At 36.5% G+C, this 27,904-nt stretch overlaps 2 protein-coding genes across 2 annotated transcripts; one reads left to right on the forward strand and one right to left on the reverse strand.

The window, feature by feature from the left end:
- On the forward strand, positions 1–14,424 carry ggt5b (gamma-glutamyltransferase 5b). Its single transcript, XM_028462952.1, has 12 exons — positions 1–228; positions 2,639–2,766; positions 2,948–3,043; positions 5,344–5,539; positions 8,399–8,559; positions 8,660–8,806; positions 10,042–10,172; positions 11,510–11,697; positions 11,790–11,881; positions 11,969–12,078; positions 13,237–13,347; positions 13,914–14,424. Exons 1-12 carry the CDS (start codon positions 56–58, stop codon positions 14,058–14,060), a joined length of 1,680 nt encoding a protein of 559 aa, XP_028318753.1. The 5' UTR covers positions 1–55; the 3' UTR covers positions 14,061–14,424.
- A 2,668-nt stretch (positions 14,425–17,092) lies between these two features.
- ggt1b (gamma-glutamyltransferase 1b) lies at positions 17,093–26,594 on the reverse strand. Its single transcript, XM_028463554.1, has 13 exons — positions 26,440–26,594; positions 25,222–25,417; positions 24,955–25,085; positions 24,783–24,872; positions 24,501–24,693; positions 24,246–24,406; positions 23,918–24,067; positions 20,996–21,132; positions 19,819–20,006; positions 19,616–19,743; positions 18,622–18,734; positions 18,435–18,548; positions 17,093–17,239 (listed from the first exon to the last, which is right to left on the reverse strand). Exons 2-13 carry the CDS (start codon positions 25,386–25,388, stop codon positions 17,093–17,095), a joined length of 1,719 nt encoding a protein of 572 aa, XP_028319355.1. The 5' UTR covers positions 25,389–25,417; positions 26,440–26,594.
- Positions 26,595–27,904: the final 1,310 nt, after the last annotated feature.

Consider the following 27,904-nt stretch of genomic DNA (forward strand, 5'->3'; position numbering starts at 1 on the left):
TGCACTGCAGTGTGAACTTAAGTTACTATAGGCTATACTTCCACACAGAAGCTCAATGGCGAAACCCAGACCTTTTCTGATGGGATGCTTGATATTGGCTGGTGTTATCATAGCTGTGGCTCTCATCTGTGTGTGCATCACATCACTGATTGACAGCAACTGCCCTGAGGGAAGCTTCTCTAACGCTGCCGTAGCTGCAGACTCACTCATCTGCTCTGAGATTGGAAGGTAAGATTAACAGAAAACTTTATTGAGCTGAAATAAATAATAAAAAAATAAATTAAAAAAAAAAAACAGGTTTGAAAAAAGTTTAACAAATAGAACATTTTTTTAAAAAAAAACTTTTCGCAAATTATGCAGCCATGGAATTCAACTAGGGAACTGATTTATAATCAATATAAAATATTAGTAATAGTAATAAATGTGTGTGTGTGTGTGTGTGGGGGGGGGGGGGGGGGGGTACATGTTAAAAGTGAAGTGGGCAAATGAATGGTTTCCTTCATTTTTTGACAACATTTGACCAATATATTAACTCTGCATGCATGCCTGCTTTCTTAAATTCTGAAAAACATTTGAACATAAATCTCTTTAATTGAAATGATCTCTGAAATTCCCATCGACACAAAATAATGACTGAATAACTTTAAATTAGAATGTAAATATTTGTGTAACAAAAAACTAAGCAAATATTAAAAAAAAAAAAAAAAGTTTGGTTATTAAAAGAACATGTGAGAAAAACTTGGGCCATGTGGAGTCTTTGTTATTTTGGTTGTCCAATGAATTAATCAATAATTTAGCATTTTAATACATTGTGGCTAACCATTAAAATAGCAGAATATTTAATTATTTATTTGTACTCCTATAATATAAAGATAATAGGGACATTGTTTAAGAAAACTATAATAAATGTAATCCAATATTAGCTATACCAACACAATTTAAGGTAGATACACCAAGATTTCAAGATGATACATCAGCAAAAGTCACCTTATATTACATTATTCTTTTTGTGTTCAGTTAGGAATTAATTTAATATAGTTATTACTGTAGGTACAATAATATAAGTTTAGTTTTACTACTAAATGGTTTATATTAATATTAACAGTAAAGCAGAAAAGGTTTTGGGCATGTGGTGCTTTAGTGATATACAATCAATCTGCGTTAAACCATCAGAAATTGCTGTATTTACAGTATTCACTTTGTCTGGACCACATCTATAGGCTTCTTCTCCTGCTGTGAGGCAAAAAAGCTGAACATAGCAATATGATAAGCAGGTTAAGAGATTTAATGGGATGAAGAATACCGATAATACCCAGAGGACTGTTTCTCTCTACACTGATTCATTTATTACAGCTGCCTTGTTGTGTCAGGAAGTAAACAAATGTCTGAAACCATCAGAAGGACTTCTGTGTTACAGATAATGATCTTGTTGTTTCACCGAAACTCATTCAATGCATCGGCCTCCGTGTCTCTAAACGAAGACACTCACTTGATCACAGGAAGCATGTGAAGCACTTCCGTTCTTTGTGTTCTTTGTGCAGCGACCGTGCGTTTTCCTTGTCTGTGGCCAAACCTTTGCTAGGGGTTCATTTCCCAGGTCACAGTGAAGACAATGAAAATGCTCAGGTTGACATGACTGGGATGCACCGAGGCCTGTAAACCTGGTAATGGAACATTAAAGAACACCTCCTCACATTTGTTGACCATTAATTGCACACAAATATAACTTAGATCTCCAACCTGACCCCATGAAGGAATTTAAATGTGAAAACACACTCTGAAATGTAGAAAGATCATGTTAAAATGCACTGAATAGTGTTTATAATTGAAATAATGCACTTTTTTTTTTTTTACAATCTGTGTGAAAGTCAAATCAGTTTTAAAACAGAGAAAAAAGACAAACATCTGAATTTCATATGTAATTGATGGTTGGTCATTGGGCAGAAATGAATTAGATTAGATGAGTCTTTTTTTAGAAATAGGGACGACAGCAGAGTTGAGTCAACTACCTGAGAATTCTGCTTGTTCCCTAAAATTGAGGGAAACAGAACAGATTTAATGTAATGTTTGAATCAAGATAATCTCCATCCACTTAAATCAGATGTCCACACAAATACTTCACACTTTTCTGTTTCGGTTCCTAACCAGCAACCATTTTGGTGTCTGAAAAAGAGTTCAATCAATTTGAGGTTTTTCCACTTCAGTATAGTTCAGTGTACACAACTGATCTGCAGCCAACATCTAAATGAAAAGACCCATTCAATGCTCACCAAGACTATTCAGAATCAGGACTGTAACTTCAGTGTATTTATCAGAGTTGAAAAGAATAGAATGAAATATGATCGGCCACCTCAGACGTCCAGCTAAAACCAACAAAAATGCATCAGTGAGTTTCTGGAATGTTGCCTGAGATCCACTTTAAACACCAAAAAATCAGTTTCAACTTGTCCCATGGCAGCTGCAGATTAATCTCACACCCTGAACTAATGAACCCCATGGTTTTATGCATGCCGCCATTGAATCAGAAGCTCCACATTAGAGTCACTGGGTGGAAAAAGGTGAAATGTATAGTGTATCAGATATGGACTGATTGCATCTTTAGAGATTTCCAATAAATAGGTGTAAAAATGTTTTCCAGGAAGATGCTGCAGCAGGGAGGCTCAGCAGTAGATGGAGCCATTGCGGCACTTTTATGCACCTCTGTGGTGAACCCTCAGAGTATGGGGATTGGAGGAGGATCCATAGTCACTGTGAGAAGTGCAACTGGTAAGTGTTAACATCTGAGTTATCTGGAATATCATTTCATTCAACTTCATTTAGTTTCTTCCATCTCCAGTTGGCATGGGACACAGAAAATACAATTCTGACAACCACTTTTCTTTCCTAGAATTGTAAATATTAGGTCCTAGAAATTCACATCTGACTAAGCTTGTGATTTTTTTTTTAGGACATTATCAGGTCTACAACTTCAGAGAGACTGTCCCCCGGTCAGTCAAGGCCAACTTATTAAAAGAATGTCCAACTACCTTCAGCTTCTCCACAGGTAGGATTTTTATTTTCTTTTTCCAATAAACTGTATGCATGGGTTTCAGTAGTTGTTCTTGTTACATAACTTATGGTGACTAATGTATATATATATATATATATATATATATATATATATATATATATATATAGTGTAATATTGTGTAGGGTTTAAAGCAGGTGTAGCAGAAGGCCTATAATGTGCTTTTGTCGTGAAAGGATAGAGATGAAAGTTGGAGGTCTCTGCTGAACTTCTTTGTTTACTTAGTTGTGGTTCATAAAATATAATAATTCCACAGAAAGTTGCACCCACAACTAGGAAGTCGTAGTCCCTGGATTGATTAGTAAAATATTACTCATGTTCCTGTAATTTAGTTGCTTTTGTAGGTACTTTATATTTCCAAATCAGTCATTTTTCTTGTACTTAAGTTTGTTTTTTTTTTGTGAGTTTTATCCCCCACCACAAAATGTGGAAGGGGGATATAGGTTTGAGCTCCGTCCGTCCATCCGTCCGTCCGTGCGTCCGTCCATTCTCTCTGAATTAAAGGGGACAGCTTTTCTCAGAAACTGTTTAAGATAGGATAACCAAATTTGGTGTGGCTTCAGGGTATCAGTACCTTGATGGAGTTCGAAAATGAGAAGTACGCAAATATTTTTTCCGGAGTTATTGCCTTTTTTTTTTGCTTTGTTCTAGGTATCTTCAAAGGGGACAGCTTTTCTTTAAGATAGTTAGTAATTTTATATTCTGATGTGATAATATTTTAGGAAAAGGTTGTGAGTTATAATGACAACAAATCTGGCGGGGGGGGGGGGGGGGGGGGGGATGTGGATGACTATGTCTTCTTGTTTTATTTCCGTCATTTCTGATCAAAGCCCAGCCACTTTCTATGGTTCGGCTTGTGGTTTCTACCTATTAGGTTGTTACCCACATGACACAACTGGTATGTATTAGAGTTAATAAATGTATCTATCGTTAGAGCCTGAGAATTTTTTCATTTTGAATTAAATTCATTGGTGTAATTTTATTTAAAAACGAATTGTACATTTTGCCAAACCTTTTTTTATACAGATGCCTTTGTGGAAAAAAAATAAAGTATTTAGTTATGCAAGATTTGGCCTCTTCCTTTTTGAGTTTATACATGCGATGTTTACTGTATGCAAGGGAACCGTGGCAAGATTTATCACCAACAATGAACGTGAGGGGTAAAAGTAACAAGTAACTTTTACTTTGAGTACTATTTAATTGAGTTACTTTTTACTTGTACCTGAGTATTTTATGTATGACTTACTTGTACTTGTACTTGAGTAGGATATATCAGTACTTTTTACACTTCTGGTTGTAGGTTAGAAACACTTATCATGCACTTTTCATCCATAAACCTGTATCAAAGTGTCTGTTGATAGAAACATATCAATAGAATGGTCTAAGGCGCCGGACACAAGAATTCTTCCTTCCGCTGCCATGGGTTTGAATCCCGCTTTTGTCATATATATTTTTTCATTTTAACTGGTGGCAAATTTCACCTTTAAAAATACATATACCAAAAAAAATAAACATTTTTGGGTATTTCCTGGTTTAGGGTTAGGATTAGGGATAGCGGGGTAGCTAAAAATAAATATGAGCTAAAATAAAACTGATGGAACTTTAAGTCACGTGGGTCACCTATCACATCACTTAAACTGGCCAATGAGGGGCGATTTCCGTATCAATAGCCATGGCCTAAATGTATGAAAGTGTCTATTTGTACGGTTGCCGTACAGACAACCCCCGGTGCTATTGGTATGGTTACCAATGTACACGTACGTAGCGTCTTAGGGTTAGGGTTAGGGTCAGGGTTAGGGTCAGGGTTAGGGTTAGGTTTAGGGTAAAGGTTAGGTAACAACCAAACATCGCAACAATTTTTAGGGTTAGGGTTAAAGTTAGGGTTAAGTTTAGGGTAAGGTTTAATCTTAGTCACGGGACCTAAACTGACTAATGACCTACACTGGCCAAATAGGGGCGCTGCGTACGGATGGAATATCGGTATATTGATACGGCAACGGTACGGATAGCCACTGCTTATATGTATCCATACATCCATTAATCAGGGTTGGTTGGCGTTTGCACGTCTAATTATTACTGTATTTTTACTCTTGGTCAAACTGTTGTGAAATATTCAAAGGTTACTTAGTTTGTAATTTAAGGTGTTGACTTTTTTTTTTTACAATGTTACAATTTTAAGATGTTAAAAAAGCCATACACTGTTATAAATGCATGTATGAATTGAAGTCGATCATAATCTTGGCCTATCTTATAAGAAGTTTGAATCTTGTCCTCAGGCCCACAGTGGATCGGTGTTCCTGGAGAGCTGCGAGGCTACGAGACGCTTCACAAGCAGTACGGAAAGCTGCCCTGGGCCAAGCTGTTTGAGCCAACAGTTCAGATGGCCAGGGACGGCATTCCCCTCCCAGTCTATCTGACAAACTTCATGAAGGCTGACATTGTAAAAGACTATGTGGAAAAGTCCTCTTTGTGGTAAAGACTAACATCACTGCTTTGAGACACAACTCCGATACAATTACTCTAAACAAGTGTTTCTCAAATGGGGGTACGTGTACCACACAACACTACCGCACTACAGGGGGTACTTTAGAGAGAGAAAGAGAGTGGAAAATTAACAAATAAAGTGACCGGAAGTGATTAAAAACTATATGAATATATATATTCAGGCACTACTAAATCAGTGTTTTTCAACCTTGTGTTCGGGACCCCATGTGGGGTCGCCTGGAGTTTAAATGGGGCCTGAAATTTCTGAAAAATTGAAATAGATTTTTAAAAAAATTATTTAAAAATTATTATTTTTTTATTAAAAAGAAAAAAAACACATTCTTGTATTTCTTTATTTTCACTTTGTGAATTACTGTATAAATCTAGTTGAACTAAAATGCAATTACATTTTTCAAAAGCTAATTCGAGAAATAAAGTCGACAGAAATTCTTGATTTCAAAATGGGGTCACGATCCAAGAAAATGGTTGGGAACCACTGCACTAAATAATGTTCATTTCCACTTATTTACAAAATTAGATTTTTTTTTTAAATGTTTGTGATCGCTTGTTCATTCCATCATCAGGCTCTATAGTTGTTTTCAAATAGTTTTCTCAGCAAAACTTTGTAGTTGGACAAAGGGGGTGCATGGATTCAGAAATAAGAGAAACGGGGTACTTGGATTCAGAACTAAGAGAAACGGGGTACTTGGATTCAGAAATAAGAGAAACGGGGTACTTGGATTCAGAAATAAGAGAAACGGGGTACTTGGATTCAGAAATAAGAGAAACGGGGTACTTGGATTCAGAAATAAGAGAAACGGGGTACTTGAGCGAAAAAAAAGTTTGAGAACCACTGATCTAAACAAGCTTTATCAGATGTACAGCCTCAGATGTGAAGTATGAAGCCTCATTGTTAGTGCGCTAGGAGCTAATTTCATGCAACTTTTACGTACGCTGCTGGTTAACAATTGATTCTGACCATTTAACTCCCAAGTGTTGCATAAGGGTTTAGCCAGGCTGCCTCTGATCATATAACATCTCTGAGGAGTTTAGAAGCTTCATGTTTAAATAGTGAGGTTGAAATACATGTTTTCTTAAATCCAGGTTTATATATACCTCTGAGACAGTCACTAAACGAATCTGTCCACCTTTACTGATTTTCAGTGAATGCAGCACCAAACACCCCAATTAGAAGGTTCACATTAATCCAGGTCATTACACCTAATAAAAGTGTTGGTGCTGATTAGCCTTTTGTTTGTTTGATGGTGATGTCCCTTTGCAAAAAATACTTTATTCAAGTGTTCAACTACAAGTATACTTATTTTATACTAAAACTGAGGCAGTATACTTGAAGTTTACTTTTTATATACTATATTTTATACACTTAAAAAAGTATAGTGAAGTATACTTAGATTATACTGAAAAGTATAAAGAATAGTCTACATTAATACTTAAACTTACGCTTAAACTTTAATACTAAACCTTATACTTATTCTTAGCTCATAATAAAATAAAATGTGCACTAGAAGTATTTACCTAGTATACTAGTAGTATGTAGATGAGTATACTTGTATACTTAAAAGTGTACTTTTGTAAACTTAAAATTACCTTATAAAGGAAACTTAAAGTACACTTTTATGAACTAAATGTTCCAATTTAGTCCGAAGAAGTATTACATTAGTATACTTTCTAGTACGCTACAAGTGCATGGTCCATAGTATACTTGGTATACTTATACACAAGCATACTTAATAAAATGAACTTCAAATATACTACTTTTTGCTAAGGGGTATATAAATGGGTAATTGCTTCTCTCTGTTTCTGTCTTCAGTCTTCAGTACCGTACAGTATCTCCACATTTCAAAGGTGTCTCCACGATTGTTTACTCAGAAATAAATAATCACTAATTGTTCTTCGGCACATGCTGGTGCCCATCATGTATGCAGTGCCGTCACATGCACGTAGGCAGACAAACCAATTCACATTCCGATTCATTCTGCAATCAGGAGACTCATTAGCCCAACCACTGCATATTTATGGACTTTTAGAATAAAACTGGAGAACCAGCAGAAATCCCATGCAAGCACAGGGAAGAACATTGAAATTCATTCTGTTACAAATCTATTTTTATTCATTTATTTTTCGCTGTGGATGTGAAATTTAGGGGTCTTTTGCAAGACATAAAAAGGCCAAAAACTTGTCATTTATATTCGCCTCTACTTCTAACACATTTTCTGTTCCTTTGAAATGAGAAGCAGAGCTATTGAAGGCATCATTTTTTACAGTATTTGACAGTGGTGACTTGTTCCACTGGGGCCCACTTCCTGTTTGAGGTCAGACGTGTTGTTTATAATGCATAGTGCTTGATGAATTGATTGATTACAGCCTGTCCATTCATGGGGGGTTTCCAAATGTTGAACAAAAAAAGCGACTGAGAAAATGTGGTCATTGCCACTTTCATTGCCACCAACTGATGTAGCTTGTGAAATGTCAGTTTTTGGGAACACAGTTAATGTTAGAGAAATACAAAACATTGAATAAAAGGCGTAATTTGGTGTGACAGAAGCACATTTTCCCAATATTTTTCTGTTTATATTTGCATTTACAAGCTAAAACACTGGATCAAGTAGCACACGCAACAATAGTTTACACCAGGCTAATTAATAGTCCTGAACCATATATAATGTTTTTGTTCAGCTAAAAGCCTCTAAAGGTTCATCTAAGCCCCATTTTTCACACGCTGCTATATAAGGATGGGTCAGATTTTGTTTATTGTCAGACCTCGTAAGTCTTCCTTTCGCCCTCTCGCTGTTTTGCTGAGCGTGCGCTTCTCCTGTGTGTTTCCAGTGGAATTTTGTGCAACAAAAACAAAACCGTTCTGGGAAAAGGCGACACGCTGAAGTTCACTAAACTCGCAGAAACTTTGGAAGCCATCGCAATGAAAGGAGCTGATGAATTCTACGCCGGCAGGATAGGACACGATTTAGTGCACGACATTAAAGCTGCAGGTTGGTCAAATGTGAACGTAGATAATGTTCAGTGTGAACATAAATCTCCAAACTTGATCAAAAAAGCTGATGTAACCCTTTTTTTTAATGTGTTTTTCAGGTGGGGCATTGAACATGGAGGATCTGAAATCTTTCAAGGTTAAAGTAGAAAACACATGGGCTGTTCCACTGGGAGAAACCACAATCCACATCCCACCCCCGCCTGCTGGGGGCACCCTGCTCGCATTCATTCTTAAGATTATGCAAGGTTTGTAAACTGAGAAGAGCATTTAGGCCAAATAAGTCAACTACAGAGGTATAAAGAGTACTGATATTTCCTACCCAAGTAGAAGTACTGTTAGTTGATTGAGATTGTACTCACGTACAAGTACAAGTAAGTCATACGTAAAATACTCAAGTACAAGTAAAAAGTAGCTCAATTATATAGTACTCAAAGTAAAAGTTACTTGTTACTTTCACCCCCCACGTTTATTGTCGGTAATAAATCTTGGTACGGTGCTCTTGCGTACAGTAAACATCTCATGTATAAACTTAAAAAGGAAGAGACCAAATCTTAAACAATCAGAACTTACAATATCCGTTGATCACTTTAACCCTCCTGTTATCCTTGGGGTCAGTTTCACCCCATCGTATGTTTATCATCGTTGTTTTTGTTTCATATTACATGACTTTTCCCAATTTGATGGGAACAATTGATTAAGCATGAAATTATCACGATGATATTTTTTTCAATGTGCTGAAAGCATTTTGCACGCATTGGTGATCCTCTGGGGTCGCTTTGACCCCAAGCTGGTTATTCACTTTATACTCAGTTATTCACTTTATAGTGAATAACCCCAAATGTGTTACAAAAAAAGTAGATGAAAGTAAGTAAATAGATATGTTCATGAAAGGAAAAAGAGGGTCAACAACATAATTCACCCCAAATTAGAAAAGAGTTGGATGAAAGATTTTTAAGATCTACTAAAAATGAAAGTTTGACCTGATGGTGGCGCTACAGTAAAGGTCATATCATCACCACAACTATAAATGACCACTACTCTTGTGGTCATTAATGTTGTCAGTAAATTTGGGAAAATTTGGATGAAAACTATTCCAGATGAATTCATTACAATGTAAAAGTTTGTCCTGATGGTGGCGCTAGAGAAGAGGCCAAGGTTTCATTATTAAGGACTTATTTATGTATTCGACAAATACACAAAGTGTCTGACACAGTTTTCAAGAATTTTCTGAAAATAATTTTCTGGAGGTATTTTTTTGAAGGGTCAGATTGGCCCCTAAGGTTAAAATGTGTTAATAATCGGTTAAAAAAATAGAAATGTAGAAATACACTCAAAAAAGTACCCATAAAAGCAACTCAATTACAGTAACTTGAGTACTTTTAATCCGTTACTTTCACTTATAATCAACTGTAATACAAATATAATTCTAGTTCCTTAAAAAGATGCACATTTCACATCTAAATGACTGTTTTCTCTGCAGGTTTTGCATTGACTCCAAACTCTTTCGTTGGCGACCACAAAACTCAGACGTACCATCATTACATCGAAGCGGCCAAGTTTGCAAATGGTCAAAAGAGAAATATCCGGGATCCAGCTTTTCATTCTAAAAAGGTTGGCAAAACATCTGCTCCTATTTCATATTCCTATTCATATGTGGCACCTTGGCTGAATCACAGCAGATTACAGTATGTGGACACCAGCGTTTCCATTTTGTGATGAATTTAATCATTTTCACATCACTACACACTGTGGTTAAGAGTCCCGTAGACATATGGAAGAATACAATGATCATTTTACAAAGGATTACAATCTTTATTGATCCTTAGCACATCGGTCCCAAAATTTGAATTTGTCCCTTTAACTAAACCATAACTGAACTGAACTCCCACAACACGTCAGAAGATTGAAAAACTGCCAAAACCAACCTTGTGCATCAGCAATGTTAGTTAAAAAAAAAAAAAAGTAAAATACAATACAACAACAGACCTGATCTTTGTTTTTGTATTATTTTGCTGGTGAAATGGTAACAAAAAAAATTGCTTAATGTGATAGAAAACCTGCAGTATTAAAGCTCATTTTTGAATGCTTAGGTTGAGTAGCTTAAATTAGTGTATAAAAAAAACAAACCGTAATGAGTGGGATTTTCTAAAGACAGCTCTCTCTCTTTCTCTTTGTCTTTGATGAATTTAATTTGATGCTCTAATTTTGCTTTGAGCACAGACTATGACAACCTCTGCAACCTTTATGAGTTATTTATGCCTTAATATTTGAAGAGTTAATTTGCAGCGCAGGCAACTGTTTTAATAGATTTTCTGAAAATGTATTTTTTCATTCTATAGTTCTGGTTATATGAGTAAAATCAAAGTTGAGTGGCTGTGACCAATGGTATCAGCACTGAAAAGCCACTCCACTTGATTTTACTCATATCACCTGAACTAAATGATGAACTAATTTACTGAAAAGGCAAGAAAATGGTGTTCAGTCAGGATCACTTTAGTCAAATTGTTTTATTTAACATGCAGTTTAGCTGCCCCTCGCTCTTCCGTGAGCCACATGGAGAGGCATAAGCAGAGAGAGCGGTCAGCAGTAACAGAATCACAGACGTTAGATGCCAACTGAAGACACTGTTTAATTAGACAGAAGAGGAGGAGTTGGGGTGGGGGGTAAGTGGGTTGCAAGGCGTTTGCGGACAAAGCGCGCCGGAGTAGGCGTGTTGGCGTTGTTTAAATACAGCACCACTGACACCAACTCTAACCAATGGGAAGCATGGAACATGATCACCTGGATGATTAACTGAATTAGCGGATGGATGTCGTCAGTTGTTACAGCTACTGGCAGCTGAGGGGCTGGACTAGCTTGACTTCAGTGCCTGCCTGAACTAACGCGATGCTTTTGCAAAATAAATCTTCCTTTATGTAAAAAGTGACAAACATTATAATGTTTTTCAGAGTGTTGATCACCTGATTGATGCCTCCTTCACTAATCGCATCAGGAAGATGATTTCTCCAAACCGGACTCATGACAATTCCTACTACAAAAACATCAACCCATCGTCAGATCACTTTGGCACGACACACGTGTCTGTAATAGATAAAGACGGACTGTCCGTCTCTGCCACCAGCACCATAAACCAGCTGTAAGGAGACACATTGGCTGTGGGAATCCAACCCCTATTCTCATGTAATGTGTTTTTTTTAATTCCCTGAATGCTGTGTTTATTATGTGCAGCTTCGGAGGAGCTGTTTACTCCCCGCGAACAGGAATCATTCTCAACAACGAGCTGGCTGACTTCTGTGGGCGAGCTGACACATTAACAGCAGGTACAGTCGCTCACATTAGCTCAGACCAGCCGTGCAGTCATTAAGTCTGCAGTCCCTTATCTGCTCCGTAATTATGGCCTCCTGCAGGTGAACAGCCCCCGTCTTCAATGACACCGATGATAGTGGAGTGGACGTCTGGGGACTTCCTGGTGATTGGTGGGTCAGGAGGAAGTCTGATTACCACATCAGTGGCCTTGGTAACACAATAATTAAACTCTGGGGATTTCTCATTTATCTATGGGGCTCCAATTGTAAAGTTGCGCATGCTAAAATAAACAGTAGCTTTTTGCAACATTTAGCAAGAAACCATGTTTAAAAAACGTGTGATTTTTTTTTTATGTTACTTTTGACCAGATTTACAGCAATATTTGTGAAATTTGTGATATATTTATAAAAATATAATGTCAATGTAAAATCTAAATATAAAATCTAAATCTCAATGGTAAATCTAAATGTTTCATTTAAATATAAATGTTAAATCTAAATGACTTTATTTTGGTACTTCAGGTGAATGTACATATTAGCTAAATAATTAGTTTCACCCGTGACATTTAGATTAAACATTTAACATTTAGATTTAACATTTGACATTTAGATTTAACATTTAACATTTAGATTTAACATTTAACATTTAAATTTAACATTTAACATTGGACATCTAGATTTAGCATTTAGATTTAACATTTAACATTCATATTTAACATTTAACATTGAACATCTAGATTTAGCATTTAGATTTAACATTGAACATCTAGATTTAGCATTTAGATTTAACATTTAACTTTTAGATTTAACATTTAGCATTTAGATTTAACATTTAGATTTAAACATAACATTTAACATTTAATATTTACATTTAACATTCAGCATTTGGATTTAACATTTAGATTTAAACATAACATTGAAAATTTAACATTTACATTTAACATTCAGCATTTAGATTTAACATTTAGATTTAAACATAACATTTAACATTTAGATTTAAAATTTAACATTTAGATTTCACATTTTGCATTTTGTTTTAACATTTATAATTACACATAACATTTAACATTTAGATTTAACATTTAAAATTTAGATTTAACATTTATATTTAAATGTAACATTTAAAATTTAGATTTAACATTTTGATTTAACGTTGACATTATATTTTACGAGAAAAAAATGACAAATTTCACAAATATTACTGTAAATCTGGTCAAAATTCACGTACGTTTTTTAATTGTGCCTTGTTGCTAAATGTTGGGAAAAGTTGCTGTTTATTTTAGCATGTGCAACTTTACAATAGGCGCCCCATATTTATCTGCATCTTGCCTGTTTGTTTGCTCAACCAAGTCTCCCTTTGTTTTCTCCAGACTATAATCAATCACTTGTGGCTGGGAATGAACCTCAAAGATGCCATTAATGCTCCCATAGTGTTCATTGATTCGCTGAACAATGTGAACTTTGAGCCTGGCTTTGACAAGGTGCAGTATTTTATCAGCCCTATAATAAGATTCAAATCACATGTTTGAATAACCTTTTATTGATGTTGTCGGAAAGAGATTGAGTTTTAATTTGTGTATATCGTGGTTGAGGTCACTTATAATTGTAGTCATGTAGTTGATAAGTAATTACAATTATGCTGATAGAAAAAAGACCCAGATGCCCACAATAAAGATATGAATACCAATATTTTCAATGATCAGGAAGCCTAGCAAGGTAATCAAGAGATGAAAAACAAATGAGATGATAAACAGCTGATTTAAGACATGAGCCATTATCATAAGAGGTGCTAACAGAAAGCTAACACAAGAGGAAGGTTACCTTTTATAAGCTTTTTTTATTTTTATTAAAGGCTCAGTAATTGTTATTAAATGAATTTAAACTTTAGTAATTAGGAATGTAATTTGAATGGACTTTCAGGGGATAATAATAATTTAAATTTTATTTGTAATCGGAAAAAATGCCGCTCACCGTCATCGTAATTGAGTTGAAACATGTAATTGAGCCCAACTCTGGTGTGTATCATTATGTGTTTTATTTTCCTCAGTCGGTGATCGACAGCCTCAGAGTTCTCGGACACAATCTTGGCAAATGGAAATTCTTTCTCAATGTGGTCAACGCGGTGAAGAAGGAGAAGAGCTGCATCGTGGCCGTCTCAGACAGTCGGAAAATGGGGGCATCGGCTGGATACTGACCACCAACAGAGCCCAACAGAACCTTTAAAAGCAGCACCAGACAGATCAAACAGGGGTTTCAATTTATTCTGGTGAAAGTTGGAAACACAATCCCACATGAAATGTCTGGTCTTTTGGAGATAATCCAGGTGTAAAATGAGCTGGACCTCATTTTCAGCCACTTTTCTACAAAGTCAATGACGTCATTTTTTTACTAAATCTCTCGCCCTGACTCCACATCTGGCCGCCACTGCAGACAAGTTCGAATTCACCCCCAATTGACACTGTTTATTGTTTTTTTTCATTTTTTTTTTACTAGAGGATGATTCATAAAGACTGTTGTTACAATGAGTCATCATCAAGCATTTTTCTAATTTAGGAATTCGTCACCAGCAAAAACAGGCAGCTTTCACTGTGACTCATCGCAATGTAAAGAAAGTTATGTTTGACATTTAAATGTGTTTTTCTACTACGTGCGTGTCAATGTGTTCTTGGCTTTGTTTTTTGTAACAAAGTAACCATATTATTTTTTTTTAAATACCCAGTGTGTGTATTGTCACAATAAAAACTTTGAGTCATTAATATTAAGTTTGTTATTATCCTCAGAAATCTTTAAGTTGAACAGTCCAGCACCTATAAAGCAGCTAAACAGCACATCTTTTAGCGTTCCTGTTGTGACCACCTGCAATATTTCACTTCATATTTTCCTATCTCCGAGCACGACAGAGATAGAGAAAAGCAATAATGACATCCATTTTACTCTGAAACTTGATAATTAATGATGATTTCTTAAGTGGACTCAACCATGTTTCCCTCCGAGGCACGAGATGTGAATTATGAGAAGATGCAAATATGGGTTTGGGTGAAGCACCAGTTGTGCTTTTGTTTTATGAGAAAAGAGTTCATCTGGATAAGACGTCAAACCTCATCCATTTATACACTCATTGTATAAATAACGAGCCTTTAAATCAGGCATTTTTTCATGTGTGCAATATATTCAGTTTGATTTTCGGAAAGAAACAGTCATTGGTGTTAAAAGTAAAGACATTTTATGAAAAAAAACAAAACAATGAAATAATAGAATGAAAAAAACAACAGCGTATCACTGCCTTCGCTCAAAGTCCAGTTTCAAACTCTTCCGCTAAAGAAGCCAATGCAGCACTGTTTAATTTTAACAAATGTATGTCAAAAACAAAATAATTGAATAATATGAATAGAATCAAAATTAGTATTGGACTAACTTCAGATATATTGGGTTTGTGAGGTCATAGAATGGCACTAAGAACTAAATTGACGTGTGAAATTTGGCTCTTGATAATAACAATAATTATTATTATATATATATATATATATATATACAATGATTACTATTGTAATACTGCTAATTAGTTGAAAAATTATTGATTAAAAACACATTTCCAAAGTTTCATCTCTTGTCCTGTATTAGCATTCTCGCACTGTCTCTGTATAGGCGTTAGCATGTAAAAGTTGAGCTTAAACGAGGAGTTTCCAGTTCAAAAACCCTTTTTGTTAAACTGGGTGAAATGGTCCTTCCAACCTGAGACATTGTTTATTATTAATATTTTTTTTAAAAATAATTAAACCTGGAAAACTGTATAAACTCTGACCAAACCCTGCCAACCGGTCCGAATGGCAGTGATTGGACAAAATAAATGACATAATTGTAAGTATTTTTTTTGTTGGTAATGCAGGTGCGAGCCTCACTATAAGTTTATTGAATTTATGTGTATCATTTATTTAACATTGACTCAAAATTGCAGACTGCACTAGTCTGTCAGGTAGAGTTTCCCAACCTTTTTGGGGTCATAACCCCATTTTGATATCACAATAGACATTTTTTTTTTCTAAAATTTGTTTTTGATCATGTTTATTAACGTGTTACCACCTCAGGTTTTTATTTTATTTGAGAGAGTATAAAAAACAGTTGTTTGATAGTCATTATGTGTGACGTGTTAATTTGGAAAAAAATAATAATAATTAAAAAAATATTAAAAAATTAAATTTGACCAATGAGTAGACATTTCAGGTGACCCCATTTTAATTCCAGGCAACCACAAGTATGTAAAAACACTGCTGTGACGTAATCTGATTATTGGTCACATTTTAATGAAGCTTCCTGTAAAATGTAACACAAAGTTTTGGTAACGTGTTTATTTCTGACTGTAATCAGCAGTATTAGATTCCAGGTGAAAAAACACAGCTTGATACTGAACTGTATTTTAGCACGAGTATGAAATCAAAAGGTATAAAGTCACTGGACAAATAAAGACGTCAACAGCATGCAGTGTTTCTGAGCACGTGTTTATTATTATTGGAAAAACATGCTGAACATTTAAATAAAACAGGAAGAAAATCTGCCTCTTTGAAATAAATACATATTACCCGTGAACGAGCTGCACACACTTTGTTCCCAAATAAGAACCATATGAACTGATTAGAAAGACATAATAAATTACAAGTTCACACATTGCTGCAACTGTGTAACTCCTTTACAAACCAGCTGAGAGAAGCAGAGCCCTGAGCAGAAACAGCTGTAATGTTAACAACAGACCCTGTTCGGCCATTGCAGGGAAAATCACTCAAAGTCATTACAGATGTATTATTCAGGGCTGTTGATCCCAAAGTTGATGCGGTGCTTTATCATTCCAACAGCCTCTGAATGTCAACAGTGTAGTTTTGTGATTATTTAATTTAAAACACAGTAAAATATGCTTCGGGGGGGATCTCACATCAGAGCAATAACATTCAGAAACAGCTTCACATCCCTCAATATTTACGTACAACACAGGTAAATGATTAGAGTATTTGTGTGTTTCTCATCCACTCTTCAAACGTACATGCAGTGCTTTTTAAATAACTCCCTGGAATAATGAGACGTCTAGAGATGACCATGTTTCTCAGTAAAGCACAGGAGCAGCCTGAGACAGGAGTTTGGGGTCTTTAATAACTTTCTAATCTCTCAGCTCGGGGGTCAAGGTTCACACAGCAACACAGTCTGCTGCTGTGCGTGTGTTTGTGTGTCTTTATGAGGTCAGTAACCTGCTGCATACGCCCATTTTCGAGGGTCAGACTCTGCAAGAAGTCCGCCTTCATAGCTAACCACGGCCTGCACCACGGCGCCTGTGGATTTTAGAAACTGGGTCTCGTGGTTCTTTTGTGCCAAACCATCAAGGACTGTCTGTGGAAACAGATTACATGTAATGATTAGATGATTTTTGGGTGGTTTCATTACAAAGACATATCTCTGTGTGTCAAATCCTACGCTGCAAACCTTCTCACACACTTGTGCTGTAACATTAGTCTTCTCTTGCATGCTGAAATACTTTGGTTGTGCTATTTACTCACCTGCTGTAGGGGATTTATTAATTTTGTGGCATAAATCAGTGCACAAGCAGGCCGCCCAAATTAGCTGGGTGAGCGAAAGCACAAGCCTAAATTATGCCGTTGAATTCGAGGTGCAATACAGCAGAAGTTGCAGTTTTCTTTCTGCTATAAGCATCACTGCAAAAACACTCGTTTATTGAATTTATTAATTTGCCTTAATGAATTTTTCTAACCATTTTTAAATTTCAAATATTTTAATGTATGATTTTTGGATATTCTTTCTTTTATTCATTTCACTCATTTGCAAAATAAACAGGCAATATCACTAAAATGTAAAATATTTCTTCAAACATAACAAGTGAAGTTTGTTTTGGTTTTTTCCTTAGAAATAAATCAATATTTTTTAAAAAAAAATAATATAGAGGAAAAATTTACATTTTGCCCACAAATCTTCTGGAAACATAACACTGTTAAATGGTAACTAAAGTCAGATTGGTATCGCCATTTGAATCAATAAAAAGAAGAAATAAAATTCAAGAAAAGAGAAGATATAACAAGATATTCCTGTACTTTCCCTCTGGCTTAAGGCAAGCTGTATTTCAGATAATATTGCAGGCAATAGGTCAAGAAGGCAACATTGGCTGCTTTTTAAAACGAGACCTAAATCACCCCCACAGCAGCATAATAAAATCATTTTAGACAATGCATCAAACAGCACTCAGGCAATGCACCCCTCTGTAAGAAAGTTGCCCAGTGAAAAAACTTAAACTAGAGACTTCATGATTGGAATAAAGAAGTAAAACAAAGTATTGATTATTTTACAGCCTTAAAAATGAAGCATTTGTTGCTATACTGGTGCTAAACTGTTCTACGTGTTGTTGTGGTATTAATCAATGTATTGATCCCTGAAGGGGACAATTATGAAGTGTGTTTTCGGTGCCAAACAGCGTGTTTGCTGGAGTTTTGGATGAAGGATCGATTCGCTGCCTACCACACCACTAGGCTATTAGTTACATGCACCTGCATTGTTAGCTGTTTGTGACACTCACTTTGTCAAAGTCGGGCTCTGCCACAGTAGTGTTGGGACTCAGCTGGTTGTGAAGTCTTGCATCCGACACAGCTTTCTTCAGGTCGTAGTCGAAGAACAGAGCATTCAGAATGACCTGGGATACAACAGATGAAGTTACAATCTCACTTTGCTTTAAATCTAAATAAAACTGATGTGGATATTCTCACCTGAGCAATAGAGGTAGTTATTTTTGTTCCTCCTGAACCTCCGACCACCATTTTAACTTTGTTATTCTTGTCGAAAAGGATAGCAGGACACATTGATGACATTGGTCTTTTACCTTTTAAAAGAAGATTGTGCATAAATATGTTAATAAAAAATACACTTTTGTCTTTTGCCGCATCTCGGAATCTAATCCTTTCATCATTTCATCTGGCATACCGGGCATCATCCTGAAGTGGGCCTGTCTTTTTTTTTGACAAGCAATTGGGGGCAGACATGGTAACAGATGATCAAAAATTGTTAAAAAAAATGGCAAATACGTGGCAAAGCAGTCAAAGTTGCCAAAAAATGGGCATATAAAGAGGAACCAGGTGGTATGTAATGGCAAAGGGTAGCTTTAATGGGCAAAATGTGGCAAACAATAGTAAAAAAAAAAGGGCAAAAATGTGGAACAAAAAAGTAAAATGTCGGGAAAAGTATTTATTGGGCAAACGTCAGCTCATTGGGATGAAAAGTGTCAAAAAAAAAGTTTAAAGAAAGGACAAAAATTTGATAAAAGGGTAAAAAAGAACTTGCAAAAATGGACAAAAAATAGGGAAAAAATGGGTCTTTAATGGCAAAAGGAAAAGGAACAAAGGGAGTTGTAAAATGGCCAAAGAAAATAGATAAAAAGGGGTAAAAAGTGTTCCCTCTTTTAAGATTTTCTGGGGGAATTATAATTAAAATGAAGACATAAAAAGCCACATGTTGACCATTACTGGCTTAACAGCTTCTACGTGGTGTTGCTGATAATGTAGTGGGCTAGTCTAGACAGAAAATGCCAGGGCTGAATTTTTGTCCCACTGTTTCAAAGTGATGCTTCAAAAACTTTAATTGTTAATGTAAAAGTATAACCCAACATTGAGTGCCAGGATAGAGAGGCTGATACTAGAGTGGATCTCATTAACTTTTCTACTCTGATGGCTCTTACGTGAGCAGTGAACTTCTGTGTAATCAAACCTGGCCTGATGAAGTTGTTGGGTGAAGGAGGAACACCAAAGCCATTTGTAATGAACGGGGAGCTGAAGTCGTCCATCTCGTTGTTGAGAATTATTCCAGTTGATCGGGACATGACTTTGGAGCCCAAACTGCAGGAAAAAACAAAAATCAATGACTATTTGAAGCATTGGGCTGTGGAGTAATGGTTAGTAATAAAGCCTTACTATTGGTTGATGGTGCTGGTGGCAGCTACAGCACTTCCATCTTCTGCTACTACAGAGAGGTGAGCTGTCCCATGGTTTTCAGGCAGGTAAAACTCAGGTTCATAGTAGTTTATGTGATGTGTGGTATTATCAGTGATCTTTTCCCGAAGACTGTCCGCGTAGAAACTTGAAGTCAGATTGTGTATCAGCTATTAAAAGGAAATGTTAAAATAATTTAGTTGATGACGAAACACTCTTTGGTAAAATTTTGTTTGTTATTGTACATTTTAAGACAAATGTGTTTACATTTACCAAAAAACTAGAGTTGACATGATTTATCACAATGAACACAATGAAGACAATGAACTTTAAAACCCACAAGCTGTCCTAAAGCTTTTTATAATCAATAAAACATAAATAAACTCAAACTACATTTAAAAAGCACATTTAAAACAATCAGAATTGAACAAAGTGCTTTACAGATTAAAGCAACGCAACTGGTACAAAAATGGAGAGAACTAAAATGAAAATAAGTAAAAGTCAAGATCACTTATGCTTGTTTGTGTATACTTCTATTTCCCAAATTCATTACAATTAGATGATTATGCGATTATGCAGTGAATTAAATCGAAATGGTTCAAATTTAATCAATTCAAATCAAATTCAAATCATGTCTAAGTGAATTGAACTCTTTGGAATCTATCCAAATTGATCAAAATCAAATCAACTGAACAGGAATCAATTCAAATCAAATGAAATATAACCAAATAAAAGCCAATCAAATCCAATCCAAATGAATAATTGAAATGCAGACTCATCAGTTAATGCTTTTCCCAAGATCTCGCTTGTTACGTGTAAAATAGTGTTCCACTGTAATCATTCATTTTGTTTCCAGTGTTTGTGTTGCCAGTTCAGAACAAAAAGGCCTTCTTACTGTCTTTACTGTACTTGAGAAATTGAAATACATTTGAATTTTGCTTTCACTTCTGGTTTGAAAATGTTTTCTAATCCTTCACTCGTTACGAAGGTAACGCATGCTCAAAGATAGATGAAAATGACACTGGGTGAAGGGATCTCATACTCACCAGCTTATTAATAATAGTATAAAAATGTTTTAAATTTGTCAAAGATTTGTAAGTCAACGACTAATCGTGGTCTCAGTTTATCGATTGGTTTTAAGAAAATAAAATGACCTTACATCTGTGATGTTGAGAAACGCCGGATCCCCAAGCAAGGTTCTCTTTGCATAAGCAAATCGATAAGCTTCTACAATACGATGGTAGGTTAGGATCTTTTTCTCAGTGCCGGCCACACTGTCTGAAGTTAGCTTATATCCTGTTAAAAAAAAAAAAAAAACAGAATGACATCATCATTATCATATGACCAAAATAATAATGGTTTGGATTTATTTTGCACTTTTTTCAAGGAGAGTCAAAGTGCGTACAGACACCATTATTCATTCACACCAGTCACTCACACAGTCATGCCGGTGGTGGTAGGCTATAATGTAGCTGCCCCGGGGCATACTGACAGAGGCGTGGCTCTGACCACCACCAACATTCATGCGCAATTCATACCCATCCATAGGAGGCAATGTGGGTAAAGTGCCTTGCCCAAGGACACAACAACAATGACTTGGATAGAGCGGGATTCAAACCCCCAACCCTTCGGCGACTGGACAACCCACTCCACCACTGAGCCACGGTCGCTCCCAAGTGACAAATGCAGATGAACTTTTTGGCCTAAAAGCCAAAGTAGCCATGCTAAGAGCTTGTATGAGACACGTGACAGATAGAAGTGTTCTGAGGAGTTCCAGCTGTTACGCAGGGACAGGATTGGAAAACGAAAAAAAAAATCTGCAGGATGGAAGTTCAAACCAGCCACTGAGACATGAGCTTCACATCGCACCACTGCTCAACTGTGTCCAATTAGAGGTAAATTGAGAAGATTAGTGTTGGTGTGTGAGTCGGTGGGAGTACAGTGAGTGGGTGGATTGTCAACGGCAGGGGAAGGTTTTGGGAGATTAATTACTTCTGGAGAAAGTTTCTCAACTAATCCTCTGAGGCAGACACAGTCTCTGAACTGAGAAGTGTAGCGGAAGCAGTGAGTGAAGATCAGTCTTCACACACTAATAGGTTGGGTTTTACAGTCTGTGATTTTAGTCTGTGACAAGCTGAGACGGGAAAGACGTCAACCCAGCGATGCACATAGGAAGAGCAAACAAGGAATGTCAAACTGGGAAACATTTTCAGGCTCATTCAGGCCTGGACTAAAGTTATCTTTGGATTCGTGTTTACTCATATTTTTCAGCTTCAGCCACTTACTATTGTTGTCCAAAAGCACTCTATATAATTCACTTAGAAACATTTCAGTATAATCTAAGACATTTCTGCAAGAGCCTCTTTTTTAGTCATATCTACATGAATACAAATATAATACTGCATTTGCTCTCCTGTTCAAATGCGTTTAAAACAAAAATAATTGCATAGTTGAGTTGTGTTCTTTGGTCATAAACCTCAGTGGTTGTGTGCTTGCTGCATGTTCTCCATGTAAGTTTGTCAAACTGAAGGCCTGGGGACCAAATCCGGCCCTTTGGAGCATCCACCAAGGGAAAGTGAAAAAGGCAAAAAAAAATAAATATGAATCATAGTGTATGTTACCAAACTAAATCAGTTGTAGATATCTCGAGTCACAAATTGAATGAATCTCCAAAATATTTTCCGGGGCTTGCAATTTTCTTGTGCTGACATCACATGATGGTAGGAATTTTCCAAAATCCTGCTATTTTTCTCAGAATATTTCACAACGTTTCCCAAAAAAAAAAAAAAAAAAACAGAAATTAGTAATAAAATGAAGGAAATATAAAGTGAAGATCCTGCAGGGACAGATATCTGTTGTTTATTTTTTGGATACATATCATTTGTAGGCAGAAGAAGCAAACTAGAGCACATTAATGTTGAAATGACCCAAAAATCTGTGTCCATCCATAATAATAATAATAATTGGCCCCTGAAGTAAAATATGTTTGACACCTACAGAATGAGAACATTATTGATAGGTCCATAGGAGTTTATACATTGATTAAACATGTGTGTGAGGCTTCTCTGTGAGTAAGAAAGCAGATTTTTTGTTTGAAATTAGAGCAACAATCCATATGCAGAATGCATGACCATGTCTCAGACGGCCAGAATGGTATGGCCACAAATGGAAGCATGCCATCTTCCCTACGACCACTCCTAAAGTTATTCATACTTATTTATACGGGGCTGTTTGGGGGAATGATGTGCCGCCTCTCCAGTTTATAGAAGACCTGATTACTCCTTGAACTAAAGTAGTCCTGGTTTACCTCTTGAAGTTAAATCACTTCATACTAGGTTGGGACATTCTGTTCTGACAACTTTGCAGGGTTTGGTCAATGTGCAATTTCCATCAACTTTCAAAATCCTTCATTCCTGTTGCACATGGGATTGTGAAACTGTGACGTACACTAATTAAGCTATTGTTCTGTGGGTCCCAACATGAAATACAAAAGTTCCCCCAAACCCATAGTGCAGTGGTCAAGGCCTCTCTCTTTCACATCAGCAGCAGGGGATTAAATCCCACCTTTACATTTTTCAAGAAAGCATCAACAAAAGTTGTTTGAAGCAGCTGAAAAGAATGACAAATTCTCTCACAACTTTAAACCAGTGCTGATGCTGATCATAGCCAAGTCACTATATAATATTGTCTGAGACATCTTAATCTTCTTACATTTGTGTAATTTAATGAACTTAACTCTCAATAAACTGATCCATCTGTCAGATTAAACCATGATTTAAGCATGATTTTGACTTGTATTTTCTGCCTGTGACAGAAATAAACTAATGTGGGGATCTGCTTTGGTGTTAATTTAGATTCCTCTAACACAGAGCTGTGCTGAGATATCATGAGGTGTAAAGAGCTATTCATTTCAGGAGCAGATTCACAGTGTAGTGGATCACACACAGAGTCCTTTCTATGAGTGGGGACTGACAGTGTGAGAGAAGACAGCTCACATCAAAGTGCGTTCTCTCCCACTTGGGATGTTTTGTCTGTTTTTTTTAATATTTTTTTTTTTGGATAAAGCATCGAGGCTTCTCACCATTCAAGATGTTCAATACCAGCGTGAGCACAGGACCGCTCGCAGGGGCATTGGGAACAACCATGGTGTACTCGCCCACGTTCACCCTCAGAGGTTTCTCATCCAAGACAGGCACATAATCCTTCAGATCCTCCATTGTGATGATACCACCTGATCACAGGATGACAAGCACAGCGATGGCTTTCTAGGACAGAGTTTAGGAATCACTTCATGCGGAAAATGACTAATGCTGGGAGGGTGGTTATTTATAAGAAAACAGACAGACAAATGCAAGAAAGCAGAGTCAAATATGAGGAAAGAGAGAGAGAGAGAGAGAGAGATCTACTACCTGCTGCCTGAATATCTGTAACAAGGTTCTGGGCCAGTTGTCCACTGTAGAAAGCATTTGGACCATCTTCTGCAATTCTCCTGTAGGTTTCTGCTAACTGAGGAAATCTGATGGTTTCATTCTCTTTAAGGATGTCTCCATTTTCCCCACAAAACACCTCACTAAAGAACAGGATGCAAAAGAACTATTATTTGACACGTTCTAAGTGGCTGTGAAGCAGTTTTACGTTGGTGTGTGTCAGGTGCTCGCTCTCACCACAGGGCCGTGTCATTTATGATGTTTTTCCTTTGACTGGACAGAGCTTTGGCAAGAGCCCTGCCCAGGGGAAAACCCTTTTCTGCAAGCTCGATACTGGCATTAAAGAGGTCTTTCCAAGGCAGTTTACCGTGACGTAGATGTGCCATCTCATAACCTCGGATCTCTCCCGGTACAGCAATGGACAATGCTCCTAAACACCACAGTAAATAAATAACTCAAACTAAAATATTCATCATTTTATGTTCACTTCCACGATCAATGGTATAGGTGTAAAATTACCCTTCTGGGATAAATCTGTACTGTTCCCAAACATGTTCTCTGTTGCATTACGTGGAGCGGTCTCCCTGGCATCAATGGTCTCAACTAATCCTGTGAAATAATCAAACATCCAGACTGTTAAGATGATTTGGATCATAAAGTTAAAGGTGCACACCGGTCTTCAGGCCTATACCAGTTTTTGCATCATAGATGTTGAAGAAGAGTCCTCCTCCAATGCCCATACTGTGAGCATTCATTAATCCCACACACAACAAAGCAGCTATAGCGGAATCCACTGCAGACCCTCCTTTCAGCAGAATGTCTCTGTGCACAAACAATAATTCAGTTATTCATTGTTTTCTTGCTTTCAGGGAAATAAGTAATCATAGATGAATTTGTGTTCACTCTGTGAGTGAGATATTTGCATAAACACGTGTGTGCTGCAGAGGGAAAATCTCACCTGCCGACCTCTGAACACGGTCCCGCATCCGCTGCCACTGCTGCCTTATAGTACACCTTGCCACTCGGATGACTTTGACTCCCCACACCGAAGAAAACGCCCACAAAAGTGGCAACAGCAGCCAACAGCAGCAAGGCCAGTGCCAAAATGATTGTCTTCTTTGCCATTTTGTAGATGGAGAATGTCAGATGATACCCTAAGAAAAAAGGAGAAAAACATTTTTGTTCTTTTTAAAGGCTAGGTTTATTCATAACTTTTTATTACATCATTGTATTGCCCTATAATGTTGAGAAGACAAACAAACCTACGGATTTCTACCTTTGAAGTCCAGGATAAAGCTTTTTGAAGCATAATTGACGGCTATTCGAACCCTAAAGGGGAGCGAGCTACTCTTGAGCTTGTTGTTAGGAAGCTACATCCATCCATCTGTTCTGTGAAAGCATGTGCTAGCATGTGGGCTAATGACCGTCATTAGTTCAGGAATTGTCTTTGTTGCAATGTCTTTGCAGCATGAAGACTCACCTGTGAGGAAACCACTGAACAAATGTGCTCCAAAGAGTTTAAAGCCAAGGGCTTTCTCACAAAGTGTCTTAATATTTTGTAGTCAACATCATTAATTTGTCATAAATCCTGACACTGGAAAAAAAAATTGTTGTCTAACCTCTTCATTCATTTAGCATGACTTGAAATATAGTTTTCTGTTTGGCATAAAGGTCAACAAGTAGAAGATCAAGAACAAATAAATCGGGGGAAATTCCAGAAGGTAAATGCAGGAATAACAAATAAAACAGCGTTAATGTAAAATCTCTACAGTGAAGCTGATGGAGTGGACCAACTTTTACCACAATATAAAACTGCCTTGATGATGATGGACGGTGTTGCCTGCCAGAACAAAAACCATTAATACAACCCTGGATCGTGCTGTTGTTCAGATTTCCTGCTTTGTTAATGGAATTAAACCAGATTAGGTAACTGGGTGTTGGTTTCACGCCCAAAAACAGTGTCCGCAAACATTTATACAAAGTAGACACTTGTTTTTACATGTAAAAGTATAAAACCACCAATAGGTAAAAAAAAAAAAAAAAGGAATTTGGTCTAAATATAACATATGGGATATGTCAAAACCAATCTGTTCTCTTGGTTCTAAAATCTCTGTTTAGTTTTTTTTTTATGATGAATTCCCCCTTTATAGATAAATAAAGCGCTTTTCTTCCTTACCTTGATTCCTTTAGGGGATTCAGCAGCAGGCTGTTCACTCTGAGTCTTTGCCGCAGTCTGCAGCAGTTGATAGGTAATGAACTCACTGTGGCTCTCAATTGTTTAACCATCACCAAGTCATTAAACTTTAACCCACACCATAAAAAACACCTATCGTATAATGAGGCTGTATACAAAAAAAGAAAAAGAAAAAGCACAGTGAAAAGGAGGAGGCTAAACCTAGCACGTCAGTCTGGCTCACATATTAATAATTTGTCACCACTAACTCCATAATGTGCACACAGCGATTGACCTTGCCACTGTCGTCCATCTGGTGGAAGATTATTTATCTTCCGTGAAAACTTATGCGAGAGGGAGAATTGCAGCGTCAGAGCTCTGATGGACATGTGACTCTTACTCATTATGACTTTCACAATCAGTTCAACAGAACCCCATTACAGCTCTTATGTAATAAAGCAACCAGCATGAAGCTTAAGTATATGTAGAGTTAGCTTTAAATCAAGAGCCTTCTCACCAGGAAAATTAGGGCTTTCCGGGCTGAGAGGGAGAAGATCACATCTGGCATTTAAAGAGCGTCTGCAGGGGTACAACGGTTAAATAAGCAGTTGGGCTTTGTGTTTATTTGTCTTGGGCTTTGGCCAACAGAAAGAGATACAAAGCCTTACCCTAAAGCAGTGGTTCTCAAACTTTCTCTTATTTCTAAATCGAAGTACCCCCCTTTGTCCAGCTAGAACATTTTGCTCAGAATACTATTAAAAAACAACTATATATAGAGCACAATGATGGAATGAATGACTGATAACACATATTATAAAGAATCTCACATTGTGAATAAGTAGAATTTAACGGTATTTAGTGCAGTGGTTTCTAACCTTTTTTTTGATGTGACCCCATTTTTATTTCACAAATTTCTAGCGACCCCAAACACTTTCATTGTCTAAAGTGTGGTTTTTGCTGTTCTGTGATGCAAATAGTAACCTAGAGTAGCCAGGATTATACACAAAGTGACTATTTTCATACTGCATTTTATTTGAACTAGATTCATATTTGAGAAAGTAAAGATATATAATACACTTAGAATATAGGTGGTGTTTTTTTTGCCTGCACTGAATATCTATTTCTGTGACATTATGTATTGTTTTTTTTTTTTTTTTTTTTTTTTTTTTTTTTCATGTGCAAAATAATCAAAATGAATACATTCAAAAAATTTAATTTTAATCAGTAATTTTCACATTTTATTATTAATAGACATTTAAGGTGACCCCATTTTATTTCCAGGCAAACACTGAATAGATTTATTTCTACAATTTTAATCATTTTCAGTCATTTCCTGCCTGGTGTAGAACCAAGACTGACTCTGTTATTTTCAGTTCATGTTCTAATACAGATCATTTCCATCATCATTATAAGATGATCATTTTTAAACAAAATAAACAATATAAAACCCCATATATTTGAATGCTTT

Source organism: Gouania willdenowi, chromosome 12 (genome assembly GCF_900634775.1).
Source record: "Gouania willdenowi chromosome 12, fGouWil2.1, whole genome shotgun sequence".
Taxonomy (NCBI): domain Eukaryota; kingdom Metazoa; phylum Chordata; class Actinopteri; order Blenniiformes; family Gobiesocidae; genus Gouania; species Gouania willdenowi.

Excerpts from the sequence above, each read along its gene's own strand:
- ggt5b (XM_028462952.1), top strand. The coding sequence starts at position 56 with ATGGCGAAACCCAGACCTTTTCTGATGGGATGCTTGATATTGGCTGGT. Across the intron at positions 5,540-8,398 it reads GTGGAAAAGTCCTCTTTGTG|TGGAATTTTGTGCAACAAAA; the intron begins GTAAAGACTAAC and ends GTGTGTTTCCAG. Across the intron at positions 8,560-8,659 it reads GCACGACATTAAAGCTGCAG|GTGGGGCATTGAACATGGAG; the intron begins GTTGGTCAAATG and ends TGTGTTTTTCAG.
- ggt1b (XM_028463554.1), bottom strand. The coding sequence starts at position 25,388 with ATGGCAAAGAAGACAATCATTTTGGCACTGGCCTTGCTGCTGTTGGCT. Across the intron at positions 24,694-24,782 it reads TACAGATTTATCCCAGAAGG|GAGCATTGTCCATTGCTGTA; the intron begins GTAATTTTACAC and ends TGTGGTGTTTAG. Across the intron at positions 24,407-24,500 it reads ATAAATGACACGGCCCTGTG|TGAGGTGTTTTGTGGGGAAA; the intron begins GTGAGAGCGAGC and ends CCTGTTCTTTAG.